At 43.8% G+C, this 26,673-nt stretch overlaps 1 protein-coding gene across 1 annotated transcript in view; it reads right to left on the minus strand.

Moving 5' to 3' along the window:
• The window catches only part of LOC141166623 (uncharacterized), a 170,577-nt gene that overhangs the window by 95,096 nt on the left and 48,808 nt on the right, over window positions 1-26,673 (minus strand). Inside the window, exons 2-4 of the mRNA XM_073653482.1 lie at window positions 18,459-18,500; window positions 18,298-18,333; window positions 1,527-1,796 (exon numbers count right to left, since the gene is read on the minus strand). Of these exons, the coding sequence (XP_073509583.1) occupies window positions 1,527-1,796; window positions 18,298-18,333; window positions 18,459-18,486 (334 nt within the window). The 5' untranslated portion in view covers window positions 18,487-18,500. The remainder of the gene's footprint in view (window positions 1-1,526; window positions 1,797-18,297; window positions 18,334-18,458; window positions 18,501-26,673) is intronic.

Raw genomic sequence — 26,673 nt, forward strand, 5'->3', positions numbered from 1 at the left:
GCACAGGCAGCGGCGCTCCCTGGTCCTCACTAATACGATTCCGCTCCCCGCTCCTCACCAATACGATTCGCTGATTGGTCGCACTCTTCGCACGCGACCAATCAGTGATCTTGGCGCTAAAGTTAAACACCGCTCTGCTGATTGGTCGCGGCCGCTGCCCGCGACCAATCACCGATTTGGGCGCCACATTTAAATAGCGGCCGCGACCAATCACCGATCTTGCCGCCACATTTAAACACTGCTGTGCTAATTGGTCGCGGACGCCAGCCGCGACCAATCAGCGAGTTTGGCGCCAAATTTAAGCAACGCTCTGCTGATTGGTCCCGGACGCCAGCCGCGACCAATCAGCGAGCTTGGCGCCAAATTGAAACAATGCTCTGCTGATTGATCGCGGTCGCTGGCCGAGATCAATGAGCAGTATTGGCGCAAAATTTAATCAGCGCTCTGCTGATTGGTCGCGGCCGGCGACCAATCAGCGATTTTGGCGCCAAATTTAAACACCGCTCTGCTGATTGGTCGCGGCCGGCGACCAATCAGCGATTTTGGCGCCAAATTTAAACCCCGCTCTGCTGATTGGTCGCGGTCGCCGGCCGCGACCAATCAGCAGTATTGTCGCCAAATTTAAACACCTCTTTGCTGATTGGTCGCGGTCGCGACTAATCAGCGATTTTGGTGCCAAATTTAAACACGCTCTCCATTCCTCACTAACACGGTTCGCTGATTGGTCGCGGCCGCAGCCCGCGACCAATCAGCGATTTTGGCGCCAAATTTAAACACCGCTCTGCTGATTGGTCGCGGCCGCCATCCGCGACCAATCAGCGAGATTGGCGCCAAATTTAAACAACGCTCTGCTGATTTGTCGAGGCCGGCGACCACGACCAATCAGCAGAGTGATGCAGAGCGAGGTTTAAATTTGGCCCCAAAGTCGCTGATTAGTCGCGTCTGACGGCCGCGACCAATCAGCAGAGCGTTGTTTAAATTTTGCGCCAAAATCGCTGATTGGTCGCGGCCGGCGGCCTCGACCAATCAGCGATTTTGGCGCCAAATTTAAACACCGCTCTGCTGATTGGTCGCGGCCGTCGACCAATCAGTGATTTTGGTGCCAAATTTAAACCCCGCTCTGTATCGCTCTGCTGATTGGTCGCGGTCGGCGGCCGCGACCAATCAGCAGTATTGGCGCAAAATTTAAACACCGCTCTGCTGATTGGTCGCGCCAAATCAGCGATTTTGGTGCCAAATTTAAACACGCTCGCCCGCGACCAATCACCGATATTGCCGCCAAATTTATACACCGCTTTGCTGATTGGTCGCGGTTGCCGAAGACGACCAATCAGCGATTTGGGCGCCAAATTTAAAGGCCGCTCTGCTAATTGCGCCCCGTCGGCCGCATACCTATTCTAGAATACCCGATGCGTTCGAATCGGGCCACCATCTAGTTATATTAAAGTAATCCAAGATATACTGTAGTATAGACAAGATTTTTTTTCAGTTTTTTTTTTCTATTGAATAAACTAACAAATCCTTACCATAAAATAATAGTAAGACTTCATTACTTCTGGGAGATGAATGTCTGCCAGTCCAGAAATCACAGGAATAGCTCCCGACATCAGATAAACGCATGCCATGGACCTTATAGATGTGCGTGCTATCGGTTGGGATGTATTCAGAGTTCTTATAAAACGTAAATTGAGAAGGTCTGTATCCTTCCTGGATGGCACATGTCAGAGTCACAGTTTCTCCTTCATAGTAGGATAAATGGTTAGGTGATGCACTCAGTATTGGCGGAGAAATGCTATCTGAAAAAGACATATATTAGCTTACTTTGCATTCAATACGTTACATTACATTTAGAACTTACATTTAAGGATCTGACTCCATGAAAGACTTTTAATGATATATGTGCATTAGATAGTCCTAAAAGTTGTGGAGGTTTTGCTGCTTAGACCTTCACCATCACAACTGAGCCCTTCATTAGCCAAACCTGTGTTGAAGAATACAACAACTGCAGGCTTATGCTTTGGAGGAATTATCTTGAGAAAACAGAAGATGTGTTTGCTGTAGTTGTTTAGTTTGTTTATGTGCATGTAGTTCCTCTCTGTACTGTATGACTTCTCAGTTGATTGTGTTCAGTTGATTTCGGTTAATTTGTGTAATCCTCAATGTCCTGGAGCAGATAATAGTTCCTGTATAGCCAGAGTAAACTAGTTCCTCCTCTCTCAATGACTGCTGATGATTTAAACTCTGTAACATGATATGGTCCCAGACTAGTGACACAGAAAGAGCACAGGACTTTACAGCACAGCTTGGTGAACAAACTGATACAAGGAATTGTTCAGATGTTCTGTGTATAAGTAAGAATATACAGTATATATGTGTATACTTATAAACAAGAGAAGAAAAATGGCCAGTAACTCAGAACTTAAGAACTTAACTCATTCATGACAGGTTGATTTTTGTTTTTGCTCTTACATTTTTTTTCCCTTTTGTCCCCCTTTTCCCATAAATCATAACTTTTTTTTACATCGACATAGTCATATGAGGGTTTGTTTTTTGTGGGATGAGTTGTAGTTTTGAATGTCGTCATTTGTTATAAAATTCAATGCACTGAAATGTAGGAGAAAAATTCCAAAATGGATGAAATCGTGATAAAGCAATTCCGTAATTGTTTTTGTTTTGTTTTCTTTTTATGGTAATCATTGTGCAATAAAAGTGACCGGGCAGTAAGATTCTCCAGGTCACTACGGTTAAGGTGATCTCAAACTTGTATAGTTATTTTTTTTATTTAACTCCTTCACCCTTGGGCCATTTTCCATTTTTGCGCTTTCATTTTTTGCTCTGCTTCTTCCCAGAGTCATAACTTTTTGTTTTTTTGCTCAATATGGCCATGTGAGGGCTTATTTTTTGCAGGACAAGTTGTACTTTTGAACGACGCCATTGGTTTTATCATATTGTGTACTTGAAAACGGGAAAAAAATTCCAAGTTCTGTGAAAAATCTAAATTTTTCGGGATCTGGGGCCGGGTGAGGGCTTATTTTTTGCACGCCAAGCTGACGTTTTTATTGATGCCATTTTAGAGTAGATACAATGTTTTGATCACTCATTATTGCATTTTATTGCAATGTTGTGGCAACCAAAAAAGTAATTCTAGCATTTTGATTTATTTTCTCGTTACACCTTTTACACACCAGATTAATTATTTTTTTATATTGATAGATCGGACGATTCTGAATACTACAATACCAAATACAGTGGGGAAAATAAGTATTTGATACACTGCCAATTTTGCAAGTTATCCCACCTACAAAGAATGGAGAGGTCTGTAATTTTTATCGTAGGTATACTTCAACTGTGAGAGACAGAATCTAAAAAAAATCCAGAAAATCACATTGTATGATTTTTAAATAATTAAATTGCATTTTATTGCATGAAATAAGTATTTGATCACCTATCAACCAGCAAGAATTGACTTTCACAGACCTGTTAGTTTTTCTTTAAGAAGCCCTCCTACTCTGCACTCGTTACCTGTATTAATTGCATCTGTTTGAACTCATTACCTGTATAAAAGACATCTGTCCACACACTCAATCAATCACACTCCAATCTCTCCACCATGGCCAAAAACAAAGAGCTGTCTAAGGACACTAGGGACAAAATTGTAGAACTGCACAAGGCTGGGGTGGTCTACAGGACAATACGCAAGCAGCTTAGTGAGAAGGCAATAACTGTTGGGACAATTATTAGAAAATGGAAGAAACACAAGATGACTGTCAATCTTCTTCAGTCTGGGGCTCCATGCAAGATCTCGCCTCGTGGGGTAAGGATGAGTCTGAGAAAGGTCAGGAATCAGCCCAGAACTACAAAGGAGGACCTGGTCAATGACACAGTCTGAAAAATTACTGTTATTAACACATTACGCCATCATGGATTAAAATCCTGCAGGGCACGCGAGGTCCACCTGCTCACCCCAGCACATGTCCTGGCCCATTTGAAGTTCACCAATGACCATCTGGATGATCCAGAGGAGGCATGGGAGAAGGTCATGTGGTCAGATGAGACCAAAATAGAACTTTTTGGTATCAACTCCACCGTGTTTGGAAGAAGAAGGATGAGTACAACCCCATGAACACCGTCACAACCATGAAGCATGTTGGGGCAAACAGCATACTTTGGGGGTGCTTTTCTCCAAAGGGGACAGGACGACTGCACCGTATTGAAGGGAGGATGGATGGGGTCATGTATCACAAGATTTTGGCCAACAACCTCCTTCCCTCAGTAAGAGCATTGAAGATGGGTCGTGGCTGGGTCTTCCAGGATGACAATGACCCAAAACACACAGGGCGGGCAACCAAGGAGTGGCTCCATAAGAAGCATTTCAAGGTCCTGGAGTGACATAGCCAGTGTACGAACCTGAACCCAATAGAAAATATTTGGAGGGAGCTGAAACTCAATGTGCCCAGTGACAGCCCCGAAACCTGAAAGATCTGGAGAAGATCTGTATGGAGGAGTGAGCCAAAATCCCTGCTGAACTGTGTGCAAACTTGATCAAGAATTACAGGAAACGTCTGACCGCTGTAATTACAAACAAAGTTTTCTGTACCAAATATTAAGTTCTGTTTTTCTATTGCATCAAATACTTTTTTTCATTCAATAAAATGCAAATTAATTATGTTAAAATCATACAATGTGATTTTCTGCATTTTTTTTTTAGATTCTGTCTCTCAGTTGAAGTGTACCTCCGAAAAAAATTACAGACCTCTCCATTTTTTGTAAGCGGAAAAATATGCAAAATCGGAAGTGTATCAAATACTTATTTTCCCCACTGTATGTGTATATTTGAATTTTTTTATTGTTTTATTTTGGATGGGGCAAAAGGGGAGTGATGTAAACTTTTATATTTTTCAAATTTGTAAAATATTTTTTAAAACATTTTTTTTTACTTTTTACATACTTCAATAGTCTCCATGGAGACTAGAAGCTGTGATTGTCTGATCACCTGTGCTACACACAGGTGATCATCAGATTCCCTGGGTGTAGCAGAAATGTTCACTTGCTATGAGCTCCGACCGCTCATAGCATCCTGGCAATGACAACCACAGGGGTGTCCTGCAGACCCCGAGTTGTCATGCCAACCCATCGGCGACCTGCGGTCATGTGACATGGGCGCCAGTGGGCGGGACCAGTGACGTCCTTCCGCCGCAGCCATGTTAAATGCCGCTGTCAGAGATTGACAGCGGCATTGAACATATTAACAGCCGCAGTTGGATCGCAGTTCCACCCACGGCTGCTAGGGGCACATAACAGCTGATGACATCAGCTGTCATGTCCGCGGAGAGGTGCGGGCTCATCGACGGAGCCCATGCCAAAAGGGGAGACACGCCATGTGCCGTAAATGCATGGCACATGACGTTAAGGGGTTAAAGGGATTGTCCACTTCTATATCAATGTCTTTTCCTTAGGATAGGTCATTGATAGTGTTGAGCATTCCGATACTGAAATATTGGGTATCGGCCGATATTCGCGGTATCGGAATTCCGATACTTAATTCCGATACTTTTACAATATCGAATACCGGAATCGGAAGTTCCCATAATGCCTGCGCTCTGCAGTGTCTCTGAAGTATGACAAGCTGGATGGCAGTGTTCAGCTGAGATCCAGCCTGTCATCAGAATGCCATCCCAGCGTGGGAGAATTCTCCTGATTGTTTAAAAGCCGGCGCGCGGTAAAAAGCCGCCGGCTTTTAAACAATCACACAGCCCCATACTGCTTCCCCGCAGCCTCCCACCCCGATCCTACGCTCCCCTCGCCACCTCCCATCCTGATCGTAAGTTAGGACCGGGCGGGGAGCGCAGCACCAAGGAGCGGGGAGCGAAGGACCCGGGCGGGGAAGCCGGCAGTGAAAAGACTTCACCGCCGGCTTTCCCGTTCTGTGCTGCGCTTTCCCGCCGGTTATTTCAAATGAACAGCTGAGGTATCAGGTGATGCCGATCAGCTGTTCATTTGAAGTAGCCGCGGTGCCCTCAGAGGGTTCATGTGAGTTCATGCTTGACTGCATGAACTCACATGAACTTTCCCACGGCCGCACAGGTCAGCCTCACCTCCCAGACCATCAGCCTGTCATGATTGGTGTGTGCGGGTGTATGTGCGATGTGTGCGGGTGTGTGCGGTGTCTGTGCGATGTCTGCGAGTGTGTGCGATGTCTGTGCGATGTCTGCGGGGGTGTGCGGTGTCTGTGCGATGTCTGCGAGTGTGTGCGATGTCTGTGCGATGTGTGCAGGTGTGCACGGTGTCTGGGGGTGTGTGCGTGTGTGCGTGGTGTCTGTGCGATGTCTGCGGGTGTGTGCGTGCAGGCAGACATAGGCCGATGTGACACTACTACTCCCATCGGCCTATGTCTGTCCCCCGTCCACTCGTGCCAGCAGGATCAGCTCGATGGGAGCAGTAGTTCCCATCAGCCTGGTCCTGCTATTTAAATTGCCCTACTGTGTCCCCAATAAATTTTAAATACATGTCATTGGTGGCCAGTGGTTGCCTACAATAAATTAATTCATACATTACCTGTCCCCGCCGATCGCCACCTAAAATAAAGTAAAAAATAAAAAACTACACCTATACTCACCTAGACACCTAATTCCCCGAAGCCATCGATCTCCTGTAATAAAATATAAAATAATAAACCACAACCTTATCCTTACCCCTCCGTAGTAGTCCACGAGTGTCCCACGATGATCTCCAGTTCAGAGCAGCCACATAGAATGTGACCGCTCTGAACCGCTGCCGCCGCTAGAATGATGGGGCCGTAAAGCAGCCCCGTCATTCCATAAGTGGGTTCGCCGGAGTTCAGGCAGCGCTGCTCCGGTTAGCTCCTTTACGGCCCTGCTGTACCGTGAGAAATTCCCACGGTACAGCACTGCCTTAAAGGAGGTCTCCGGAGCTGCGCTGACTGAATGCACTCCGGTGACCTCAGTCAGGGGCTCCCACTGCCGGGAGCGGACGTGTTCCTGGCAGTGTGAGCTTACAGCAGCCATGCACAGCTGTCACCATCTCCAGATGTGACAGCTGTGCATGGGAGATCAGCGCAGGAACGTGGACAGGTAACTATTTATTTTTAGTAAACTAAGAATTAAATAAAATGGTGTGTTTTATTTCAAATAAATTATTTTTTTCTGGGTGTAGTGTGTTTTTTCTTTTTAACACTTTGTAGGTTAGTAATGGGGGTGTCTTATAGATGCCCATCATTACTAACCTGGGCTTCATGGCAGCTGGCGCTGACATGAACCCCACCACTATTACCCCCTGCCACCGCACCAGGGCAGCGTGGAAGAGCCAGGCTAAGTGCCAGAATTGGCGCATCCTATGGATGGGGCGCCAATTCTGGCACTGGGGCGGCTGACGGCTGGTGTTTCTAGCCTGGGAGGGGGCCAATATTCATGGCACCCTTCCTGGGCTATTAATGTCAGCCCCCAGCTGTCTGCCTAGCCTTTGCTAGCTATTAAATTAGGGGGGACCCCACGTCATTTTTTTGGGGCGGTCCCCCATTTTAATAGCTAGTAAAGGCTAGGTATTCAGCTGGGGCTGATATTAGTAGCCTGGGAAGCTCCGTGGGTATTACCCCCTTCCCAGGCTTCAAACATCTGCCCCAGCTGTCTGCTTAACCTCCGCTAGAGCCTAAAATTAAGGGGAACCCCACGCCAATTTTTTTTTAAATAAATCCTTTATTTTAACACTAAATGACATGTACAGTAATCAACACTGTCACTGTACTTCTTATATATGTGACTGACATGTTTCTATCTATCTAATCTATGTGTGATTCTCTATTCCTTCTATCCTAAATTGTCGGGTACAGATGCTGAATTGCTGGCCGGCTTTTTTAAAGAGACGGTGCATGAAAACACTATTATTTTTTTAAATAAATCCTTTACACTAAATGACAAGTACAGTAACCAACACTGTCACTGTACTTCATATATATGTGACTGACATGTTTCTATCTATCTAATCTATGTGTGAAGCTCTATTCTGTCTGTTATAAATTGTCGGGTACAGATGCTGAATTGCCGGCCGGCTTTTTTAAAGAGACGGTGCATGAAAACACTATTATTTTTTTAAATAAATCCTTTACACTAAATGACAAGTACAGTAACCAACACTGTCACTGTACTTCATATATATGTGACTGACATGTTTCTATCTATCTAATCTATGTGTAAAGCTCTATTCTGTCTGTTATAAATTGTCGGGTACAGATGCTGAATTGCCGGACGGCTTTTTTAAAGAGACGGTGCGTGAAAACACTATTATTTTTTTAAATAAATCCTTTACACTAAATGACAAGTACAGTAAGCAACACTGTCACTGTACTTCATATATATGTGACTGACATGTTTCTATCTATCTAATCTATGTGTGAAGCTCTATTCTGTCTGTTATAAATTGTCGGGTACCGGTGTATGCCGCTGATGAATTGCCGGCTTTTCACGTAATACATTCTACATTATTCTTAGTTGTTTTCCTTCATGTAGAATTAACCTACAAGGAAAGAAAGGGTTTATTTTCATTCCGATATTTGTGTCCCATTGACTTGCATTGGTTTCCGGTATCGGAATCGGCGATATCCGATACTTTTTGGGTATCGGTCCGATCCAATCCGATACGGTATTTCCTGATATCGGAAGGTATCGCTCAACACTAGTCATTGATATCAGATCAAGAGTGGTGCGACTCCTGGCACCGTCATCATCCTTGCTGCTGCTGCTGCTGGTCAAATAGGGACGAATGTGCAGTATCTGGTCGCAGCCACTGTGTTGGACTGAAATGTTCTGTTTTGCTCTGCAAATGATCCCATCAAGCTAGTACCGGGATATCAGCTGATCAGTGGGAATCAGGGGTCAGCTGTTTCAGGGACTGGCAGCAACCAAATGTGATCAGTTGTGGAGCTGCAGAGCCCTGCTCCGTCAACTGTATAGTGACTGCTGCCGGGTACTGCTCTTCTGCCACTACTCGACCAGTAACATATGATTAAAGGGGGAGCTGGGTGTCACACCTCAATCAAAGTGATATTTATTCTAAGAATAGGCCATCAATATAACATTACTAGACAACCCCCCCTAAGTGATGAAAAAATGTGCACATTTTTAAAGAAAACAAAAGATTTGTTTTCATTGCCATTTTTTTAAGACCTGTAATGTTTTCATTAATATGTCGATGGAGCTCTGCGATGGCTTGTTTTTTTGTGTGACGAGCTGATGTTTTTATTGATATCAATTTGGGGTAGATCAAAGTTTTGATTGCTTCTTATAGCAATATTTTTCTGAATTTATGTAACTGACAAACAGCAATTCTTGTGTTTAATTTTTTAAAATAATTTACAGTTAATTTATAGTTTGATAGATATGGCTTTTATGAACGCAGTGTTATCAAAGGTATTTATTTTTAACAATGTTTCATTTCTTTAGTTTTAGTGGGGGAAAAGGGTGATGATTCAAATTAACTTTTTTTTATTTTTTATATTTATAATTTATTTTGCATTTTTCTATATATTATTTATACCTTTTTAGGAACTTGAGGTTGTAATCGTCTTATCACTTATATCCCATTCTGTACGTTAATTGTATTGCAATATTTTGTGAAAATGTCATTCTTCTATTAGGCCCAGTCACAGGCAGGGCTTCACAGGAGGACAAAGATGACAGTCACGGGAGGCCTTTAGCAGGCTGCCATGTCAACCCATTGCTTCCAAGTCAAACCATCGCTTCCAAGTGATTATGTTGCGAGTGGCTAATGGAAGCCTGTTCAAGCGCGCATCAGCAAGCAATAGCGCTATTTATATGCTGCTGTCAGAAGTTAACAAGAGCATTTAAATAGTTTAAAATCAGATATTGAAGCGTGCTAAAGCAGTTGCTGGCAAATGCTGGCTGTGTAACACAGCTGACATCTCTCAAATATGATATGGGCCCAGTTCCTGAGCCTGCTCCACACACTCACTGTGATTATATAAAGTAATTTTATGTGATGTGGTTGCGAAGGGGTTAAATTTACCATGGCCAAAAAAAGAATCATGAAAATCACCAGCTATAGAAGTTTAAAATAGAAATCTTACAGTTCATTGATGACTTATTTCTACTGAGAGACCACAGAATAATAATCCAGGACAAGAAAAAACAGAGAGGCAAGAGCAATTCTAAAGTGGAAAAGGAACAACCAAACCTCATAAGACATGAAAACACAGATAAAGGCTTGTGGAATTTGCTGTAAAAGCTGCACAGGAGAAAATAGGAAATTGTGCAGAACACCACCTAAAGTGGAATCGTTCTAATAGCACCGGATACAATGTCACACAAGAAGAAAACTATTGCATGTTTTAAGAATAACAGACAATTAAAAAAAAAACCTGTACAAAATGGAAAACAGAACAACAGAAATAAATTCCAAAAGGGACTGAAAAAAAAGCCAAACGCTACAATCTCTTATTTATAAACTGATAATTGGAATTGCACATTTAAAGTAACAAGTAATCATTAGAGTTGGTGCAAATTGAAAAGCACCAACTCTGTAACCTAGAAAGGTTCCCAAACACTAGATGAAAACCCTGTATCAGAAATAATGTTTTGGGGAACACCATGCAATTTAACTATATGAGAAATGAACATAGTGGTTGAACTCTTAGCAGTTGGCAAGTTTTGAAGTGGAAACAAATGAACCATCTTACTAAAATGGTGTCCCACCACCCACACATCTGTATTACCACCAGAGTTAGGCAAAGTCCATGGACAAATGAGTTCAGGGCTGCGAAGGAACCTCGTAAGGCATGAAGTAAAAGTTTGTATACTTTGAAACTCATAGATAAAATATAAAAGTGCAAACCTATTTGTGTGTGCCTGAATCTACCATTCTACCTACCAGTTGTGCGGAATATCCACTTCTATGCCTTAATATCATTGTGTGAACACAACCTTACAAGGTTAGCATAACTTTTTTTATATCTTTAATAGTGATGAGCGAGAACTAAAATGATCGGGTACTCGTTACTCGGGTCGAGTAAATCGTAATGCTTTTGTGCTCGACCCGAGTAACGAGCCCAACGTAAGTCAATGGGAATCCCTAGCATTTTTCTGGCGGCCCCCCTGGAGGTCTGGAGGGGACCTAAAAATTGATGAAATCAATGGAAACAGTGCTGAAATTACATGGGAACAGTATCGGAAAGACCCCTGGAAGCATCTCTGAATCCCAGGTCACTGCTGTGAACAATGTTGTCAGAGTATTGCCCCAGTTTTACAGACTGACAATAAAATATACAAAAACAAAGCTAAAATGGATTTTCATAGAAACATTCTTCCAGGGTAATGCCTCCACACCTTGGGCTATGTTTACATGTAGTGTTTTTGATGAGTTTTTTTTCACTTTTTCATTGCTTTCAACAGTGAAAAATAGATTCACCAGTAAATGTAATTTTAACATTTTACTACCTTATCTGGCCATGTGGTGTGTGAAACATGATCAGACACATCCTGTTTCATTTATGAAAGAGAGACTCTGAAACTCACAAAGCCTATTTTTACAGGGCCATCAGGCGGCCCTTACTAATGTTAAAGGGCCACTAGTCGCCCCTCACTATTGCTATAGGGCCATCAACTGGTAATGCTTTGCATGGCCGTATATTGCTACTGCAACATAACGTATCGATCTGAGGTGGTAAAATTTTCCTTTTCATATATATTCTGTAAAGTTTGAAATTTGGATGTTCAGCAGGCAGTCCTCACAATTTATGGATGTCCAGCAGGCGGCCCTCACAATTTATAGAGTGCCAGCAGGCAGCCTCCACTATTTTTAGACGGCCAGCAGATGTCTTCGGGACAGATGAGACCAAGATAGAGTTTTTTGGTAACACACATCATTCAACTGTTTACTGTAAATGGAATGTCTCTTGTAAATAAAAGAATACAGTACTTCTAGTCTAAGATGGTAGAGGTTCAAATATATTTAGGGGTTGTTTTGCTGACTCTGTCATAGGGTGCCTTGAATGTGTACAAAGCATCATGAAATGTGAAGATTCAGAAAATATTTTGGTTCATAATGTAGTGCTCAGTGTCATGAAGCTGGCTTTGCATCCTACGTCATGGGTCTTCCATCAGGACAATAAGCCCAAACATAATTCAAGAAGCACCCAGAAATGGATGGAAACAAAGAGCTGGAGAGTTCTGAAATAGTAATTCCAGCTCCAGTAGCGTCAAGTCTCCCACCACTACCTCTTACATACCAAAGCTACAGAGAAACTGCGAATGGACACATTAAATAAGGACTTTTTTTAAGTTTGATTAATTTCTGTCAAATTTGAAAAATATCTGCCAACTTTGATGAATTTCTGTTAACCTAGATTAATTTCTAAGTATAGATCACCGTAATAATTATGAATCAGTCAATGAGTGCATGGAAACTATCAATCAGGTTATGCACTGTGGAAGATATGTATGTGACCAGAATGAGCACAATAAAAGATAGAATTTAACTGGCTCTGAAGAGGGTTTTTTTGGTACGTTGCACCACCATACTGTGAAGGAACGCAAGCAACTCTGCTTGCTTTCATCAACTTCTAATTATAGATCACCGTTAAAAAATAAGAATCAGTGAACGAGTGCATGGAAAAAAATCACTCAATGTATGGATTGTTCTAGGGATGTATGCGATCAGAATGAACACGCCTTTCCAGCTGATGGTACCATCCAGCACCTGTCCCTATTCTAAAAGCAGCTAAAAGCGTTATCCATAGGGAATAACATTTTTTTTTTACACAGCGTATAATACAATAATACTTGACTAGTTGCCTGTAAAATGCTATCCCATCTGCTACAGCTCACCCGTACACAAATGTTAGATAAGAGAGGTAATATAGTGCAATAAAAAATAGAATTAAACCGGCGTGGAAGAGGTTTGTTTGGTACGTTGCACCACCATACTGCGGAGGAACGCATGCAACCCTGCCTGCTTTCATCAATTTCTAATTACAGATCACCGTTAAAAAATATGAATCAGTCAACGAGTGCATGGAAAAAATCAATCAAGTTATGCACAGTGGAAGATATGTACAGTACAGACCAAAAGTTTGGACACACCTTCTCATTTAAAGATTTTTCTGTATGTTCATGACTATGAAAATTGTACATTCGCACTGAAGGCATCAAAACTATGAATTAACACATGTGGAATTATATACTTAACAAAAAAGTGTGAAAAAACTGAAAATATGTCTTATATTCTAGGTTCTTCAAAGTAGCCACCTTTTGCTTTGATGACTGCTTTGCACACTCTTGGCATTCTCTTGATGAGCTTCAAGAGGTAGTCACCGGAAATAGTCTTCCAACAATCTTGAAGGAGTTCCCAGAGATGCTTAGCACTTGTTGGCCCTTTTGCCTTCACTCGGCGGTCCAGCTCACCCCAAACCATCTCGATTGGGTTCAGGTCTGGCAACTGTGGAGGTCAGGTCATCTGGCATAGCACCCCATCACTCTCGTTCTTTGTCAAATAGCCCTTACACAGCCTGAAGGTGTGTTTGGGGTCATTGTCCTGTTGAAAAATAAATGATGGTCCAATTAAACGCAAACCGGATGGAATAGCATGCCGCTGCAAGATGCTGTGGTAACCATGCTGGTTCAGTATGCCTTCATTTTTGAATAAATCCCTAACAGTGTCACCAGCAAAGCACCCCCACACCATCACACCTCCTCCTCCATGCTTCACGGTGGGAACCATGTAGAGTCCATCCGTTCACCTTTTCTGCGTCGCACAAAGACACGGTGGTTGGAACCAAAGATCTCAAATTTGGACTCATCAGACCAAAGCACAGATTTCCACTTGTCTAATGTCCATTCCTTGTGTTCTTTAGCCCAAACAAGTCTCTTCTGCTTGTTGCCTGTCCTTAGCAGTGGTTTCCTAGCAGCTATTTTACCATGAAGGCCTGCTGCACAAAGTCTCCTCTTAACAGTTGTTGTAGAGATGTGTCTGCTGCTAGAACTCTGTGTGGCATTGACCTGGTCTCTATTCTGAGCTGCTGTTAACCTGCGATTTCTGAGGCTGGTGACTCGGATAAACTTATCCTCAAAAGCAGAGGTGACTCTTGGTCTTCCTTTCCTGGGGCGGTCCTCATGTGAGCCAGTTTCTTTGTAGTGCTTGATGGTTTTTGCAAATGCACTTGGGGACACTTTCAAAGTTTTCCCAATTTTTCAGACTGACTGACCTTCATTTCTTAAAGTAATGATGGCCACTCATTTTTCTTTACTTAGCTGCTTTTTTCTTGCCATAATACAAATTCTAACAGTATATTCAGTAGGACTATCAGCTGTGTATCCACCTGACTTCTGCACAACACAACTGATGGTTCCAACCCCATTTATAAGGCAAGAAATCCCATTTATTAAACCTGACAGGGCACACCTGTGAAGTGAAAACCATTTCTGGTGACTACCTCTTGAAGCTCATCAAGAGAATGCCAAAAGTGTGCAAAGCAGTCATCAAAGCAAAAGGTGGCTACTTTGAAGAACCTAGAATATAAGACATATTTTCAGTTGTTTCACACTTTTTTGTTAAGTATATAATTCCACATGTGTTAATTCATAGTTTTGATGCCTTCAGTGTGAATCTACAATTTTCAAAGTCATGAAAATACAGAAAAATCTTTAAATGAGAAGGTGGGTCCAAACTTTTGGTCTGTACTGTATGTGACCAGAATATGAACACTCATTTCCAGCTGATGATAGCTAGCAGCTGTCCCTATTCTAAAAGCAGCTAACAGCTATATCAATAAGGGATAGATTTTTTTTAGCTTGCAGCAGCAAGAGTATAAGGCAATAATAATTAGGACGCACTCCTGAAGAGACGTAGTGGAGGGCCTCAGTAAAAAATGTATTTTCCATTAAGGAGTGGGTCTCCTAGACTGGTAATGCCCATGCACTTGGCTCAAAAACATTTACCCCTTGGGGGTATACATATAAGTTATATAGAATGTTAGAGGTAGGCCTCTAAAAATACTTCCTACGGGCATCATAAACGCCCTTAAAAAAAATTATGTGGGCGCTGCATGATGGTCACCCTGGTGATCTGGTGGTGGATGAGGAGAAGGATAAGAAGGATGACGATATAAAATAGATGAAATCCTGAAGCGTATACCCATGTCTGGGTGTGAAGGGGTGCATGGGAATAGACCCTCCAAAAAAAAGTGGTGTCGAGAAGTCTGGGCCAATCCAGCCCTTCATTTTGATAAGGGTCAGCCTGTCAGCATTTTCAGTTGACAGGCGGATGCGCCTATCAGTTCTAATATCCCTGGAGGCACTAAAAACCTGCTCTGACAAAACGCTAGCGGCAGGGCAGGCCAGGACCTTCAAGGCGTAGAGAGACAGTTCATGCTACGTGTCCAGCTTGAATACTAAATAGTTGTAAGGTACATACGAATCATGGAGGTTGCTGGTAAAGTCAGCAAGGTATTCCTTCAGCATCTTCCAAAACTTTTCCCTCCTTGTCAGAGTACCCAGCGCATCAGGGCCTGGGCCCTGGGAGGGTCTGAGAAAACTGTCCCAGAACTTTGACGGTGTTCCCCTGCCTCTGCTGAATCTGGTTTGTGGTTCCCTCGCCTGTACTCCTTGGTTGTCCAAGGAATTATGACCTTTGCTGCCAGCGTTGTCAGCTGGGAATTTTTTAAATAATTTTTCAACAAGGGCCTTCTGGTACTGCAACATTTTATACTGCAACATTTTAGACCTGACCGCCATAGAAAGGAGAGCTAGAAAGTTCTCCTTGTAACGCGTGTCTAGAAGTGTGACCAACCAGTATTACTGTTGCCCAAAATGCATACAATGCGAGGGTCATGGGAAAGGCAGCAGAACATAAAGTCAGCCATGTGTGCCAGACTGCCAACAGCCAAGACTTCCCTGTCCCCAACAAGAGAACAACTGATCATGTTCTCCTCCTCATCCTCCTCCAGGTCTTCCTTCTCGTCCTCCCCCTCTTCAGGCCATCCATGCTGAAAAAACAGTATGAATTTGGTGTGAGTAATACCATCTGTAGTGCAGAAACGAGCTCCTGTTCCTCCTCCTCCTGTTCCTACTCCTCATTATCATCATATCTGCATTGAGATGAGATGAGGCTGGGCTGTGTAGCATCACCCTGTATAGTTCCATGCTTCATCTCATTGTGCTCCACCTGCAATGCCTTCTCTTTAATTGTGAGCAGCGAGCATTGCAGTAGACATAGAAGTGGAATGGTGATGCAAATTATGGCTTCATCGCCGCTCACCATCTTGGTCGAGTCCTTAAAGTTTTGGAGGACGGCACAGATGTCAGACATCCATGCCCACTCATCAGCTCTTATGTACGGAGGCTGACCTGAATACCGATGGGTGTGTTGAATCTAGTACTCAACAACTGCCATCAGCTGCTCACAAATTCTTCGCAACATATGCAACATTGAATTCCAATGCGTGGTGACATCGCACACCAGTCGGTGAGCTGGAAGGAGAAAACGCTGCTGAAGCACTGTCAGGGCGGTGGAAGCTGTAGAAAGTGGGACAGGAAGCTAGGTCGACATGATGTGGGTGCTTGTTGTGCTCCTTCAGCAGGCACAGTTTCATCTTGCCCATTGCCTCGGACTCTGCATGCACCATCACCATCCCGTCCACTTCCCCGTCCCTTACCACGCGCCTTGCCCATTTTAAATGTAGTTAAATATTTTGCAGCTTGCAAAAAATGTCACTTTTATTAACGCAGTTATATTTGATCACATCCGATGACCAATTCTTTTGGGCACTGCCAGTATAGCAATGCTATTGGTCAGCGAACAAGTGTAGATATATTTTGAACACACAAGTAGCAGACTAAATGGAGTATAATATTTTGCAGATTGCAAAAAAATGTCAGGATTAATATCGCAGTATTTGATCATGTCTGATGTCCATGTCTTTTGGGCACTGCTGGTATAGCGATGCTATTGGTCAGCAAACAAGTGTGGATATATTTTGGACACACAAGTAGTAGACTTTAAATGGAGTATAATTTTTTCTGTTTGCAAAAAAATGTCAGGATTAATACCGCAGTATTTGATCACGTCTGATGACCAATTCTTTTGCGCACTGCCAGTTTAGCGATGCTATTGGTCAGCGAACAAGGACACACAAGTAGCAGACTAAATGAAGTATAATATTTTGCGCTTGCAAAAAAATGTCAAGACTAATACCGCAGTATTTGATCACGTCTGATGACCAATTCTTTTGGGCAGAGCCGGAATAGCAATGCTATTGGTCAGCGAACAAGGGTGGATATATTTTGAACACACAACTGGCACACTTTAAATGGAGTATAATATTTTGCAGCTTCTAAAAAAATTTAGGATTAATACTGCTGTAATATTTGACCACCTGAGATGATGGACAAGGTTCTCTGCTTGCACAATACAGGAATGCTATTCAAATGAACCAAATCTGGTTGTATGCTGCTAACAAGCAAATGGAGCAGTAAAAATGGTGTATTATATTGCTTTTCACCAAAATTGGCAGGATTAAGAGGAAAATTAATATTATTAGCCCTGATATCTAGGGCTATTGATAGGAATTTCAGCCGCAGAAAGTACATGCAATGAACCCTATTCTGTACTATACTAGGTCTCCACAAACTCGGCCTAACTAGTGCAATCGGTAGCAAAACAACCTGGGCTTCCATAACACCTCAGCAGTACCACAGGCTGATCGCCTCCATGCCACGCCTCATTGATGCAGTAATTGATGCAAAAGGAGCCCCGACCAAGTATTGAGTGCATTTACTGAACATACATTTCAGTAGGCCAACATTTCGGATTTTAAAAACATTTTCAAGCTGTTGTTATAAAGTATTCTAATTTACTGAGATAATGACTTTTGTGTTTTTATTGGCTGTAAGCCATCAACATTAACAGAAATAAACACTTGAAATAGATCACTCTGTTCGTAATGACTCTATATAATATATGAGTTTCACTTTTTGTATTGAAGAACTGAAATAAATTAACTTTTTGATGATATTCTAATTTAATGAGATGCCCCTTTATATATCTTGGGGATAGGGAGCCTAGCCATGTGTTCTCTGCTTTTGGTACCTGTTAATATGTATAATACTCTGTAACAACTGTTTGATGTTTTAATATATATCTATTCAATAAAATTTAGATTTTTATCCCTACACTCTGTTCTGTTCTTGATAGGTCCATAAAAACGATGAAACTGTCTATGACTATTATAATGATATCAGGCATTTAAAAATCATAGAAAATTGCGTCCAGTACCACTTCTGCACACAAGGATCCCCATGCAAAGTCCAGCTGAAACAGAAAGAAAACACCAGTCATCCTTTGGATTGTACAGTACACTAGCTGGGCTAGATGTGATAAATCTGCTATTTATCACAATAAACACCTGCCATCATCATCAACTTTAGTAGCCTTACCCAATATTACGTCAATGTGTATATTCATTCTGCTATGGTAACCTGTAATGAAAAGAAGAAGATTTTTGGTCTAGAATTTGTGAAAGTAGATTATATTGTACGGATTAGCTGATTTGCATTTTATTCATGCCCCAAAAAATATTGGATGTTCTCTGTTTCCTTTTGTTAAAATTCCAAGATTTCAGTTTGCCTTTTTATTTCTAACCATACTTGGTTGACATGCAGTATGGTCTTGAGTGTAGCTATAAAGTACAGATGAAGCATTCAGAACTAGTGATGAGTGAACATGCTTGTCACTGCTCGATACTCGATTGAGCATCGGGTTACTCGGACACGCTCGTTACTCGATCGAGTATCGCGGGTGCTAGAGCGCCATGCTCTAGTCTCAGCTCTGCATGTTTGGCACCTGTTAGACAGCCAATAAACATGCGGGGATTGCCTGACATACACGGTAATGCTGTAGTCATGTTGGATACTGGCATTACTGTGATTGGCAGTCCGCATCGAGTCATGGGGTCTTATTTAAGAGCCAGTGATGCGATGCTCGGTATACTGTCCTCAGTAAGCAGTCCTGGGAGAGTTGTTATAGGAGGGAGAGTGTATTTTAGAGCAGGCATATAGTCAGGGTTTATTGTCTTACAGTCATTGTATAGGTATACTGCTGCTGTAACCTGAAAACAACGCTCCTTTTCAGGGCTAAATATTTTCCTTTCTGTAGTAAAACCGCTGTTACCTGCATTCAGTGGAGGGACAGTTTTATATTAAAGGCATCTAGGCAGGGTTTGATATTGCTATTGCAGCACTTGTATACCGCTGCTGCACCGTTTAAACAACAGTCCTTTTCAGGGCTAAATATTTTTCTTTCTGTAGTAAAACCGCTGTTACCTGCATTCAGTGTAGGGACAGTTTTGGATTAGTCATCTAGGCAGGGTTTAATATTGCTAATGCTGTACTTGTATACCACTGTTGCACTGTTAAAAGAAAAATCCTTTTCAGGGCAAAATATTTTATTTTCCCTATTAATACCGGAAAGTTGGAAAGCATATATAACATATACCTGATCTAAAATGGGCAAGGCATGCGTTCAGGGACGGGGAAGTGGACATGCTGCTAATGGTGCACGCAGAAGTGAAGGCCATGAGCCAGGTGAAATGGAGCCTGCTCCGGAAGCACAACAAACACGCTCATCAAAGAGACCTAGCTTCCTATCCCACTTTGCAGGGGGGCGCGGGACAACACTCTTGAAGCCAGAACAGATGGTCGGTTGGATGGCAGATAATGGTTCTTGTATGTTTCCCAGCACCACCTTGTCTTTCACACATCCAGTTTAACTAGCCAAGAGTCTGGAACACATAATCCTCACCCTGATCCTCCTTCCTCACACTATGGCGACTCCCAGGAGACAAGTGATCCCACACTCGGACAGTCCGTTTATTTCCATTTATTGATTCTGGCCTCTCACCCTGTCTGTACATTTCAAGAGGGACATAAGGAACTCATGTGTAGTGATGCCCAAATATTTGAGCAGCCACAGTCAGAAGAAGACAACGGTGGGGAACGGCAATTTGTGTCTCAAGAGGTAGATGATAAGATACAGTTGCCAGCAAGTGATGGTGTTAAGTCAGCAAGTCAGGAAGACCAGAGTTTGAAAATGGAAGACAAGATGGTGAACGATAAAGTCATGCAAAGCCAGCAGTGCAGAGGGGGAGGGATCCGCAGCACCGCAAAAGGCAGGAAGAGGCAGTGGTGTCGTCAGAGGGAGAAGGCGGGGATCTGTTCCACAGAGCACCCACATGCATCAAGTTCCAAAGCCAATGGTTAACTGTTCCCCAGTCTGGCGCTTTTTTAAAGAAAGTGGGAACAATAAATGATTGGTCATTTTCAATCTTTGCCGTACCAAGATCAGCAGGGGTCTGACAATTAAAAGCCTGACCACCACCAGCATGCTCAGGCACATGTCATCAAAGCACCCAACTAGGTGGGCTGACCATCTGGGTCCACAATCAGTGTCTGCAAGTGACACCACTGCCTCTTCTCCTGTGGTATGTGTTTGCCAATCCCCTGTCCATGATGCAGACCCAGATGACTCCCTTTCTGCACCTGTTGCTGCATATTCGCAAGCACCATCAGCAACCATATCCAATTCCTTGTCCTTGCTCTCCCTCTCTCTCTGCTTCTCTTCACTGCTGGCGATATATCTAGCAATCCTGGACCCCCACAGCTGTTACTTCCCATTAATTCCCCTTCCTATGTGTCCCAACCTAATATGAACTACCGCAATCTTGTCTATGTAAAATACGTGCCCTTGACGCCCACCACCCTGCTCCCTCTCTCTGGAGCACTCTGGAACGCCCGCTCTGTCTGCAATAAGGTCCATGTGATTCATGACCTCTTTACCTCTGGCAATCATTGCATCCTGGGCCTCACCAAAACATGGCTAACACCCTCCAACACGGCCTCCCCTGCTGCGCTGTGTTACAGTGGCCTCCACTTCAACCACACTCCTCGCCTTGCCAACAGACATGGTGGAGGAGGGGGTCTTCTCCTTTCTACCAACTGCACCTTCAACTCAATCCCACCTCTACCTCCCCTTATCCTCCCTTCCTTTGAAGTCCACTCTGTCCGCATCTACTCACCCTCCAACCTTCAAGTGTCGATCATATACCGACCTCTGGGCCAGGCCACTGCCTTTATCGACCAATTCTCCACCTGACTTCTTCACTTTCTCTCTGCTGACATTCCCACAATCATCATGGGCGACTTTAATATCTATACTAACACCCTCCAGTCAGTAGCCTCCAAACTCATGTTTCTTACCTCATCTTTTGGACTTAAACAGTGGTCCTTCTCAGCCACCCACACAGATGGACATACATTGGTCCTTGTCTTCACCCGACTCTGCTCCCTATCTACCCTCACAACCTCCCCTGTCCCTCTATCTGACCACCATCTACTCACTTTCTCACCCCTGTCCTCTTCACCTGTCACCCATGTCCAACTAGCACACCCCCGCAGAAGTCTTGCACATCTAGACATTCCCACACTCTCTGACTCTATTCTACCACTGGCATCCATATCGCATGGCAGACTGCGACGAATCAATAGTCAACCCTTGCACAATAACTTCACTAAAAAATTTTGCCAAATGTCCAGGGTTGCAGAGCGGTGTTGGAAGAAAACACATTCGCAAGATGACTTCACTGCATTTAAACAAGCAACAGTCGCATTCAAAAAAGCCCTCACCTCTGCTAAACAGGCCTACTTCACAACCCTCATATCTTCCTTATCCTACAACCTCAAACAGTTATTCAACACTTAACTCCCTCCTCCACCCACTGCTCCCTCCGACCCCCCTCATCCCTGCTGAGGACTTTGCCACACAATTCAAAAAGTAAGATCGACCAAACAAGTCTTTATTATTCAACCACCACAACCCCTTTGTATACCAGACTAACATAACCTCCCTCCCCAACATCACTGGAGACCTTACTCGTCTTCTCTCCAAATCACCCCTCACCACTTGTGCACTTGACCCCATCCGACCTCACCTTCTCCCCAACCTCACCACCACACTTATCCCATCCCTAACTCATCTTTACAACCTATCACTAACTTCTGGTACCTTTCTTTCTGCTTTTAAACATGCCACAGTCATGTCTATCCACAAAAATCCATCCCTTGACCCGACCGCCATGTCAGGCTATTGCCCTATATCGCTGCTTCCACTTGCTTCCAAACTCCTGGAGCAGCATGTCCACGCTGAACTTTCCTCCCACCTCTCATGTAACTAGCTTTTTGACAACCTACAATCTGGCTTCTGTCCCCATTCTTCCATTGAAACTGCCCTTACCAAAATTACTAACGACTTGCTTACAGCCAAAGCTAACAGAAAATCCTCTATACTCCTCCTTCTAGACCTGTCTTGACACAGTTGACCACTGCCTCTTACTGCAGATCCTCTCTTCCTCTGGCATTAAGGACCTTGCCCTCTCCTGAATCTCCTCATATCTTTCCAACCACACATTTAGTGTCTCCTACTCCCATACTACCTCCTCATCCCGACCTCTCTCTGTTGGAGTCCCTCAAGGCTCTGTCCTAGGACCCCTACTCTTCTCCATCTATACCCTTGGCCTGGGACAACTCATAAATTCCCAACGCTTTCAGTACCACCTATAAGCTGATGACACTCAGATCTACCACTCAGGCCCAGACGTCACCTATCTGTTGTCCGAAATCCCAGAGTGTCTATCAGCCATATCCTCCTTCTTCTCCTCTCGCTTCCTCAAGCTCAATGTGGACAAATCTGAGCTCATCATCAACTCCACCTCATATATCTACCCTACCTGATCTATCTATCATAATAAATGATATTACGCTTTCCCCTGTACCGGAAATCTGCTGCCTTGGAGTAACCCATGACTCTGCTCTGTCCTTCAAACCGCACATCCAAGCTCTTTGCACCTCCTGTCGCCTCCAGCTCAAAAATATTTCCAGAATCCGTCCTTTCCTCAACCCTCAATCTGCTAAAATGCTTGTGCATGCCCTTATCATCTCCTGCCTCGAATACTGCAACATCTTCCTCTGTGGCCTAACTGCTAACACTTTCTCACCACTCCAGTCTGCCCTTAACTCTGCTGCCTGACTAATTCATCTCTCTCCTTGATACTCCTCTGCTTCTCCCCTCTGCAAATCCCTTCATTGCTCCCAATTCCCCAGTGTATCCAGTTCAAACTACTAACACTGACCTACAAAGCAATCCATAACCTGTCTCCTATCTTCGAACTAATCTCCCGATATCTTCCCCCACATAATCTCCGGTCCTCCCAAGACCTCCTTCTCTCCTCCACACTTATTCGTTCTTCACCCAGTCACTACCAAGAATTCTCCCGATAATTCCCCATCCTCTGGAATTCTGTGCCGCACCACATCCGATTATCCACCATATTTGGATTCTTCAGATGAAACTTAAAAACCCATCTCTTCAAGAAAGTTTACAGCCTGCAATGACCCATCTGCCTCCTCACCACCACTGAAGCTGCCGCCTCAACAACACTGGAGCTGCTGCAACCCCCAACCTATTGTATGCTTCCCCATCATCCTGTAGAATGTAAGCCCACAAGGGCAGGGCCCTCTTCCTTATGTACCAGTCTATCATTGTTAGTTTGTTTACTGTAAGTGATATCTGTATTTTGTATGTAACCCCTTCTCATGTACAACACCATTGACTCAATGGTGCTATATCAATACTACTACTGCTAATAATAATAATAGTAATAATAATAATAAGCAATGGGAAAATATGATGAGAGATGGCCGGGCTATTAAGGGATGGAGGAGACTTTCTTGGGGGGGGCTTTCTTTTTCTCTTTTTAATTTTGCCTTATATACAAATCATTATACAGGAAAGAATGCTTCCTAACATTTTTTCCTGTAAAATCCATTTTATCTTCGGTTTAGTATGTTTTATTGTCAGTCTGTAAAAGTGGAGTAATACTTTGTTCCCAGCAGCGACTTGGGAATCAGAGATTTGTCAAGACTAGTGTTGAGCGAGCATGCTCGACACTGCTCGGTACTCGCCCGAGCATCTCGCTACTCGGGATGTTCGGCGAGCACCGAGCATTTCCGGGTTACTCGGGCAGGAGCTCGGGTCTCCGCCTTGCATGTTTGGCACTCTTTACAGAGCCAATGAACATGCAGGGATTGCCAGCCAGTCACTGTAATGCCGCAGCCATGTTGTTTGTGGGCATTACAGTGATTGGCTGGCCGCACAGCATCACCTCGAGTATTTAAAACTGGGCGCCGCCATCTTGGACACGGTCGCCTGGGATCAGACAGTGTAGGGAGAGTGCTGCTGAGTTAGGATATAGTGCGAAATAGTTAGTGTAGGATCTCTAAAGGCTGCCAAATCAAACAAACAGTCCATCTCAGGACTAATATCCATCTCAGATATCAGGCTGGCAGGCAGGCTGTATAGGAGATGCAGTGGTTATACCAACAAACAGTGCATTACAGTCCTGTGTGCTCCTGCTGGTCAAATTGCTAGACTTATCCCCCGGTCTCAGGGGCCAGGAAAAATCCTTTTTTTTTCCATCTAAATCCTGTATTTTTTTTCCCTCAGTCAGACTGTACAAATACGCCTCTTATTAACCTTTCGGTATCCCCCCGCCCCCCAAAAAAAAAGAAAATTTAGTGCGTCTGTGACTGTTCAGACACCAATATATCTGTTTAAAATATTCTGGTGTAGGCCACATAACTATAACTGAGGTTTTGCAGTTCCACGGTTCAAATCTCTGTATTTTCCAGCTTTTGGCCTTTTTTACATAAAAAAACAGTAATAGTGTCTCCCTGACTGTTCAGACACAAATATATCTGTTTAAAATATTCTGGTGTAGGCCAGATAACTAGAAGTTTGGTTTTGCAGTTCCACGGTTCAAATCTCTGTATTATCCAGCTTTTGGCCTTTTTACATCCAAAAAAACAGTAATAGTGTCTCCCTGACTGTTCAGACACAAATTTATCTGTTTAAAATATTCTGGTGTAGGCCAGATAACTAGAAGTTTGGTTTTGCAGTTCCACGGTTCAAATCTCTGTATTATAAAGCTTTTGGCCTTTTTTACATAAAAAAAAACAGTAATCGTGTCTCCCTGACTGTTCAGACACAAATATATCTGTTTAAAATATTCTGGTGTAGGCCAGATAACTAGAAGTTTGGTTTTGCAGTTCCACGGTTCAAATCTCTGTATTATCCAGCTTTTGGCCTTTTTTACATAAAGAAAACAGTAATAGTATCTCCCTGACTGCTCAGACATAAATATATCTGTTTAAAAGATTCTGGTGTAGGCTAGAGAAAGAGAACTGTGGTTTTCCTCTTCCACGGTTCTAATCTCCTTTTTATTACCCTTTTGCCATTGATAGTGCAAGTGTAAGCTATTTTACTTCATTTACAATGGGCAAGGCGCGTGGCAAGGGACGTGGAACTGGACATTCTGGTGATGGTGCGTGCAGAGGACGGGGCCGTGGCCAAGGTGAAAATGTGCCACAAGCAACAGCCACATCTTCTCGCTCCCACTTCTTGACCGAATTACTAGGGAAGCACACTACAACATCACTATTGCGAACTGATCAGTGTGAACAGGTTATTAATTGGATAGCAGATAATACTTCCAGTTACCTGGGCACCACCACCTCCGGTCTGTCTTCCACATGGTCAAGTTTTAGTAGCCGTGAGTCTCGACCGCATACTCCTCCTCACCCTGATGCTCCTTCCTCCCACCATGCCGAGTGTCGTCAGACAGCAACTGATCCCACACTTAGACACTCTGAAGTGCTGTTCACTGGTCCATTTCCATATTTGTGCCCCTCGCCTGCTCCGCTTGAAGTGGTGGAAGAGGAGATCCCATGTAGCGATGCCCAAATATTTGAACAGCCACGGCCACAGGAAGTCGACGCTGGCAATTTGTCACAAGAGGTGGACAATGACGAGACACAATTGCCAGGAAGTGAGGAGGAGGATCGTGGTGCGCAAGTGGAAGAGGAGGAGGTGGTGGATGATCTAGTAATTGACCCAACGTGGCAGGAGGACACGCAGAGCGACGCCAGCAGCACACAGGGGGAGGGAGGCAGAGTACCCCAACAGGTAGGAAGAAGCAGTGTGGTGGCAGCACACAGAAGGCTGGAGACAGTTCCCCGTAACACCAACACGAGGGACGTTGCCAGTACAACCTGTAGGTCTTCCAGAGTCTGGAATTTTTTTAAAGACTCTGCTGATAACCCCAAAAATGCCATTTGTACCACCTGCCATGCCAGCATCAGCAGGGATAACAAAACTACCAGCTTGGCCACCACCAGCATGATCAGACTGTAGCGTCGGCGTCCCTGCCTCCTGCTAGGCAGGGACGCTGTTCCCCTCACCTCTCCACTCCGTGCCCGGCATCCTCCTCCCGCTCTGCTGGCAGCGCGCACTGCTTCCCGGCCACTGTGCTTAGGGCGCGCGCGCTCCCCCTCTCTTAAAGGGGCCGCGCGCGCCGTCCTAAGGAGTCCCCGGCCAATGGCCGGAGGACCTCACCATATATAAGGCACCTCCTCCAAAATGGAGGTGCCCGAGCAATGTTGTTGCAAAGCCTTCACTCTGCTTCAGCCCTCAGGTCCCGCTACCAGTTACCTGCCAGTCACCTGCCAGATTCCTGCTTGATACCTGCCTGATATCCGTTTACCT

The sequence above is a fragment of the Phyllobates terribilis genome, unplaced genomic scaffold, assembly GCF_046119375.1.
Source record: "Phyllobates terribilis strain yellow unplaced genomic scaffold, ASM4611937v1 Scaffold_1__5_contigs__length_1240528914, whole genome shotgun sequence".
NCBI classification, from domain to species: Eukaryota; Metazoa; Chordata; class Amphibia; order Anura; family Dendrobatidae; genus Phyllobates; species Phyllobates terribilis.